Source organism: Garra rufa, chromosome 20 (genome assembly GCF_049309525.1).
Source record: "Garra rufa chromosome 20, GarRuf1.0, whole genome shotgun sequence".
In the NCBI taxonomy this organism is placed as follows: Eukaryota; Metazoa; Chordata; class Actinopteri; order Cypriniformes; family Cyprinidae; genus Garra; species Garra rufa.
This window is the reverse complement of record NC_133380.1, coordinates 36,870,840-36,877,867: the sequence shown is the minus strand read 5'-3', so window position 1 is coordinate 36,877,867 and position 7,028 is coordinate 36,870,840. Positions and strand designations below refer to the sequence as shown.

The 7,028-nt window shown below is 38.9% G+C and overlaps 1 protein-coding gene and 1 long non-coding RNA gene across 2 annotated transcripts; both read left to right on the top strand.

Moving 5' to 3' along the window:
• Positions 1 to 226: 226 nt before the first annotated feature.
• Positions 227 to 6,786, top strand: LOC141293324 (keratin, type I cytoskeletal 19-like). Its single transcript, XM_073825347.1, has 6 exons — positions 227 to 763; positions 923 to 1,005; positions 5,740 to 5,896; positions 5,980 to 6,141; positions 6,302 to 6,427; positions 6,562 to 6,786. The coding sequence occupies exons 1-6, from the start codon at positions 257 to 259 to the stop codon at positions 6,784 to 6,786; spliced, it is 1,260 nt and encodes a 419-aa protein (XP_073681448.1). The 5' UTR covers positions 227 to 256.
• On the top strand, positions 1,371 to 3,715 carry LOC141293325 (uncharacterized). The gene is made up of 4 exons (XR_012340720.1): positions 1,371 to 1,762; positions 2,345 to 2,533; positions 2,964 to 3,134; positions 3,620 to 3,715. It is a non-coding gene; the product is annotated as an uncharacterized lncRNA (long non-coding RNA).
• Positions 6,787 to 7,028: the final 242 nt, after the last annotated feature.

The following is a 7,028-nucleotide window of genomic DNA, read 5'->3' as shown; positions in this document are numbered from 1 at the left end:
ATCACACTGCCCTTAGCGGTTTCCTCACTAGGGTGGAACCTGAACGCTGATCTTTAAGTTTGACTGGACTGACATACATGCTCTCTCCCACGCACACCTATCTTCACCCACCCACAGAGTCAAGGAGTCACCCTGGATCTCCATCTCTATAAAAGGTGAGAGCTGGGCTCAAAGGTGCCATCCTCGTTTGGACAACTCTAACCGTTTCCTGCAGTGTCCTCTCTTGGTTCAGCTGAACTCCATATCCATCCACAAGATGTGTTCAAAAGGACCCAAGACCATGTCCTCAAGGTCCATTGCCACCGGTAGTCGCTCTCGTTCGACAGCCTTTACACAGAAATCCCACAGCGTGTATGGAGGTGGTTTAGGAGGAAGCACCCGCATCTCTTCCAGAGGTGGAGGGTATGGTAGAGGATTTGGTGGAGCATGTGGTCTTGGTGGAGGATTCGGTTTTAGTGGAGGATCCGGTTTTGGTGGAGGATTTGGTTTTGGTGGAGGATCCGGTTTTGGTGGAGGATTTGGTTTTGGTGGCGGATCCGGTTTTGGTGGTGGATTTTCTGGAGGCGACTTTAAGCTGAATGAGAAGGCCACCTTGCAGAATCTGAATGACCGCCTTGCATCCTACCTGGACAAGGTGCGCTCGCTGGAGGCTGCCAATGCCATCCTGGAAAAGAAGATCCGTGAGTACTATGAGAAGAATAGGCCAAGTGATCAGAGGGACTACAGTGCCTACTGGGCCACCATCAAGGAGCTGAAAGACAAGGTACAGTGATATCTAAATGAATATGAAACAAGCTTGTTTTCTTTCAAGTGCATTCTGTCAGATATAGCAGTTGAAACAGATCATTACTTGGTTTCCCAGAATTTGATCATTTTTTTCCACATTTATATGTGTTCTCATATTAAATGTTCTACCTTTCAGATTTTCAGTATTACTGCCCAAAACGCCAACATCCTCCTGCAGATTGACAACTCTAAACTGGCTGCTGATGACTTCAGGGTGAAGTAAGTTACACAGTTAACCAACACCAGTTTGCTGGATAAAATGTTCAGCACAACTGTTTTCAACATTGATAACAACAGTAATGAAATGTTTCTTAAGCAACAAATCAGCGTATTAGAATGATTGTTGAAGAATCACGTGACACTGAAGAAAGAACTAATGGCTGGCTGCTAAAACAATCAGCTTTGACATTGCAGAAATAAATTACATTTTCAAACCTACTACAATAGAAAACAGTTCTATCAGATCAAATAAATGCAAACTTGAAAAGCATAAGAAACTTCTTTCAAAAACAATAAAACACTTTTAAACAGTACACTGTAATCCCAAACAGTTGTACTAGCTTAAAACTAATAGGGTCATAACAGTCAAATGTCCTTATGCAGTTGACCAAACTATAAAGTGTTGAGCTCTGTTGAGATTTATGCCACTTTAATTGAATAGGGCTCAATATTTTATAGTTAATTTGTGTGGAACGCTTAAAAAGTTTAGAAACCACACAGTAGTGTAACGTCATGACGTTCTGGTGGGTGGGTCTTATTACTCCCTCAGGAAAGCTGAGTCAGCCATCTTGATTTTGCCTTGATGCGGGGAAGTCTTGGCCTGCCCGTGTGGATGTGGAACACAGTTAAATTTGTTTTTATTTGTTTGTAATGCGCACTTTTATCCCCCTGCTTCAAACCACTACCACCTCAGTTTTTTTATTAGTCTTATTGCCCTCGTTTTTTAAAGCGCCGTCTTATCATCAGCCCTGATTTGGTAAGTAACGTTACTGAATTTCGAAAAATAGTCTTAAATTTGGGAATACATTTGTCCGTGTACAGTTAATATTTTGTTGTAAATAGTTTACAAATCCATGAAACGTTAATTGTAACTTTAGAAGTTGTTGAATGTAACAATTAACGTACGTCTTACAATCTTACAACGGTGAAATGTTATCAGCGGTTTCCTGGATGAACTACATTTCCCATAATGCATGTTTTCCCGGGACACTGAAGGTGGAGTTAACGTTAGGTCCACGAGTCTGAACTCTTTGGCGGGGGCTAAAAGCATAACTTTTATCCCTGCTTCCCGAAAAACTCCCATCTCGTTTATGTCTTCAATGTCAAAATCGTCCTACAATGCTGTTTTTTTACCTTTTTTTTGTAAAGGGTGTTTGAGTTTTTTTTTTTGTATGTTCACTTTGTAAACACTGTGTCGGTATTTTTACAGCGATCTAGGGAAGAAAACGAGATGGGAGTTTTGACATACCCTAACGGTATTGACCCGGATCACACAAACTGCGCATTTAAAGTATATAAATTGTCAATTTGTTTATAAAATAACCAATCGTTTCCCCAGATAAGACGCTTCCTCCTCGGCTGGGATGGTTTAGAGCCGTTTGAAGCTGCATTTTGGACCTTCAAACTTCGGGGTGCCAAACATATCCATTATATGGAGAGAAATCCTGAAATGTTTTCCTCAAAAAAAAAAAAAAAAATTCCTTACGATTGAGGAAAGAAAAACAAGAACATCTTGGATGACAAGGGGGTGAGTACATTATCTGTAAATTGTTGTTATGAAAGTGAACAAATCCTTTAAGCATGCCCACTTTGAACATGATTGATTTTTCCAATATTTAAATGACTAACGTTATTTAAAAATCAACATTTTCACCAAAAAAACAAATGGCAGATGTAAAAGTTGACAACACATCACGCTGTGATATATTTTTGCCATTCACCATAAACAAAGTGTACAGAGGTTTATTATTAGATTTTTTTTTTTAGATAACAATATACTGCCTGTTTTAAATTAAAGAATGACAATTGATTTTCTATTTTGACCTTGGTTCTGACTCATCCCTAATAGAATTGCCTTTGGTTTTGCTACCTGCCAACTAAAAACTTCTTAAAATACATTCACATTTCTATTCCTAATTCATCTTTGTACATTTCTGTGCAATTCTGTCTATGTACAGCAGGTGTTTGCAGAGTTCCACCGAATCAACAACATTAACCTGCACAATCAATTTTTCAAGGAGCTGGACAGACACACGCCTAAACTCATCACCTTGTTCAGAGACAAGGCCACCAAGACTGGCAAGATAGCGGAGGAGCTAGCCAAGCTCATGAGGATTTATGACATTTAGGTGAATTTTTAACTTTGCATGATTCAGAACCAGATTATTAACAAAGTTAGATTGTTTGCAGACAACTGTAATAAGTTATTGTATGAATTGCCTTGACTGTGCCCTGAGGTTAAGTGATTATGGCATGCACACAACATTGTCAATCTCATCAGAGATGAACATCTTGACAAGATGTATTCTATCATAAAGAGGTACCTTAAATACTTTATCAGCTTCAATTTGAAGAAGTCCAAATAACCACTGCTTTTATAAAATTTGATTTACAATTTAGAGTTTTATTTTGTTTGTGAGTTAAGTATTTACAATAGAAAGTTATTAATTTGAAAAATGTTTTACTGAAGAAATGGTGACACAAAATACTGAATCTACCATCTATAGCAATGACCACCATCAGAATATGGAGCTATTTAACACTTAGATTTTTTTAAGTGTTTGCTCTGCATTTGTGTAATTATTATTGTAATGGATATTTTTTGTCCATCTAGGAACCACGTGATGTAAATATGAGACGGGCCCTCGTCCTTCGTGCACTTCCCGTGTACCTGCGTTAAGATGCCTCCAAGTTCTTCAGGACCTGTAACGTAAGTGTACTGGCCTCACTATCGATCCCTTTGCCTAGCCATTTAGTCAACTTAAACATATGACATCACTCAAAGAACTCTAGGAGAACAAGGGGGGTATTCCAGAAAGCAGGTTATGTGGAAACTCTTGAGTTATCCATTCCAGAGGACATCATTAGCATGATTTGTATCCTTGAGGAGCTGAACTCATTCTTGTCTTATTTGTGTTTTATATTCAGCAGATGGTCCAGACCTCAGTGACACTTCGGTGGCTCTCCTGACAGTCGTCACGGATGACACTACTGATGCGTCTCTCTTCAGCGAGAAGGAAATACTTGTGAGTGGTCCCACAAATCTGGCTGACTCATTTCTTCTGCTCTTTGGATACATCTATGCACTAGACCTACAGTACCCAAAGAATCTCAAACTTACATTCACATTTATCCAAAAAGTTGTGCTGTTTCCTGAGGACAACAAACCACTGAAAGCGTGTCTACTGACGCTGAAGAATGATTTGTTCAGTGAGTAAATCATTCAGAATGGATTATTTGTTGAGCTGAGTATTGAGGAAGTTTTTTTGTTTGTTTTTGTTCCCCTCTTTACAAATGTAATCATTTGCCTCTTCTACCTCAGATTTAACATGTGACTATGTTTGCCTGTTCTACCTCAGAATTAATACATTGATTGTCAATCGATACATTTTACAAAAATGACATATTGCCGAGCTAAATTTTTTGGACTGAATAACGTGGGAAACGACTGTTCAATTTATCATGAATCCTTTGTGAGTTTTTATTATAATGTGAGCTTAAGACCCAAAATACTGAATCTACTCTCTGTAACAATAACCAGAAAATAGAACTATTAACACTTAAAGGCTGTATCAGCGATTTCTAGCCTAAAACATAAAGTGTCAATTTCAGCTGACCTTTCTTCACGATCCGCTCGCTGCCTGCCCCATAAATTGTCTGTGAAAAAACCGCGTCTCTCTGGTCAGCCTAGGGTCCGAGATATGCCAAAAAAACAATCGACGCTGTTAACTATTCCACAGATAAACAAACAGTGTTCCAACCAATCAGCGTCAGGGGTTTGGTGTTGTGGACATTCCTACTGGTGCTGGGATGTGAGGGAGGCGGAGCGAAAGTCCACAACACCAAACCCCTGACGCTGATTGGTTGGAACACTGTTTGTTTATCTGTGGAAAGGTTGGTGGTACCGATTGTTTTTTTGGCATATCTCGGACCCTAGGCTGACCAGAGAGACGCGGTTTTTTCACAGACAATTTATGGGGCAGGCAGTGAGCGGATCGTGAAGAAAGGTCAGCTGAATTTGACACTTTATGTTTCAGGCTAGAAATCGCTGATACAACCTTTAATGTACTTTTAAGACTTTTCTTTTTACTTAAAGATTGTTTTTATGGAGTCATTTCCTTTTCTTTTTGTTTTAATTTATGTCAAGCACTTTGTTTTGACTGAGCTCCTTTGATTCGTGCCCTTTAAAAAGCACATTGTGTTGAATAAAAAAAGTTGTTAAATTGTCAATGTGGTGTCACTTTCATGTTTCCTAACATTATTAGCTGATTATAATTGTGTAGTGGGCCGACAGTAGTATTTAATTTTAGAAATTATTTTTTGTGCAATTCCCACATTATGAGTTGAAAAATATAGAACATTTTGAGTGTATTTTCCACATTATATAAGTTCAAAAATATAGAAAATTTTTAGTGTATTTTCCACATTATATGAGTTCAAAAATATAGAAAATTTTGAGTGAATTACTCCCCAATTATAAGTTGAGGGATATCAATATTTATAAGATAACATTGAGATAATTTAAGGCAACTGAAAGTGTAATTTTTATTTTATGTAAACTTAAAACATTTAAAAACATCACTAAAATATTTTTGTGTAATCTGTTACAAAATAATTTTTGAGTTCTGTGAACTTATTAGGGTTTACAGTGTAGTGTGTGTGTATTTATGACATTGGTGGTGTTTAAACAATGACTGGTGTGTTTATTCTCTATGTTGCCTTTCCACCAATCAGATATGAGCATGAAGTGGTGATGCGGCAGTCTGTGGAGGCCGACATTGCTAACCTGCGCCGCCTGCTGGAACAAATGACCATGGCAAGGGGCGACCTGGAAGTTCAGATCAAGAGTCTGGAGGAAGAGATGGCATTTATGAAGAAGAACCACCAGGAGGTTTGTAGTAGTTATCCAATGGATCATCTATGTATAACTGATCCTAAAAGTTTGGATTATTATATTATACTGTGGCATTACAGGAGCTGGCTGCACTGAGGGCTCAGCTGACAAGTACAGTGAACGTAGAGCTTGATGCTGCACCACAGCAAGACCTGAACAAGGTTCTGGAGGAGATTCGTGCTCATTATGAGAACATCATAGAGAAACACCGCAGGGAACAGGAAGGCTGGTTCAACGACAAGGTAAGACAACTTCTTTCTCCTTGAATCTGCCAGTTGTAAATTCTACATTGCTATCAAACATACTGCAAAACTCCTGATTTCACTGAATAATAAACCACATATTGTGGAATCTCACTTGAAGTAGTGTTTGGATTGTCATACAGTGTTTTTGTCTTTGCAGATGGCAGGGTTGAACAAAGAGGTGGCCCAGAACACAGAAAGCATAGAAACGTCCAGGTCAGAAATCACACGGCTGCGAAACACCTTACAGAGTCTACAGATCGAGCTACAGTCTCTACTCAGCATGGTGAGACACAAGTGGAATGTAGAATGAGAGAGATTAGATACATTACCTGAACCAAAGGCAGGAAAATATAATATAAGACTTGAAAAAAGCAGAGCAGGTATGCTTAATGAAGATTCGTGCATGTTCTCAAACAGATAGCATCACTGGAGAAGTCACTGATGGAAACAGAGGCTAGGTACAGCTCTATACTTGCAGGCTACCAGAACCAAATCAACATTCTGGAAGCTGAGTTGGCTCAGTTGAGAGCTTGCATTGAACAACAGGGACATGATTACGCCGTGTTGCTGGATATCAAGACTCGTCTGGAGCAGGAGATCGCCACCTACAGGAGCCTCCTGGAAGGTCAAGGCAATAGGTAAGTTATAAATTTGATGTGAGTTCAAATCAGTGGTGCATAAATTATATTATCTGGTCCAGGAATGGCTTTAATAATTAATTTGTTCTTCCTCTTACTTTTCCAGGGGTCCATTTAACGGTAACCAAAATCTTTCTTTGTATATTGTGGTGGGATAGTCAGTTCCAGATAGTGTATTTTGTACTTTACACATTAATGACACCTTTTCTCTTGCCCTTCAGGGGGATCCTCCTCAGGTGGATCCAA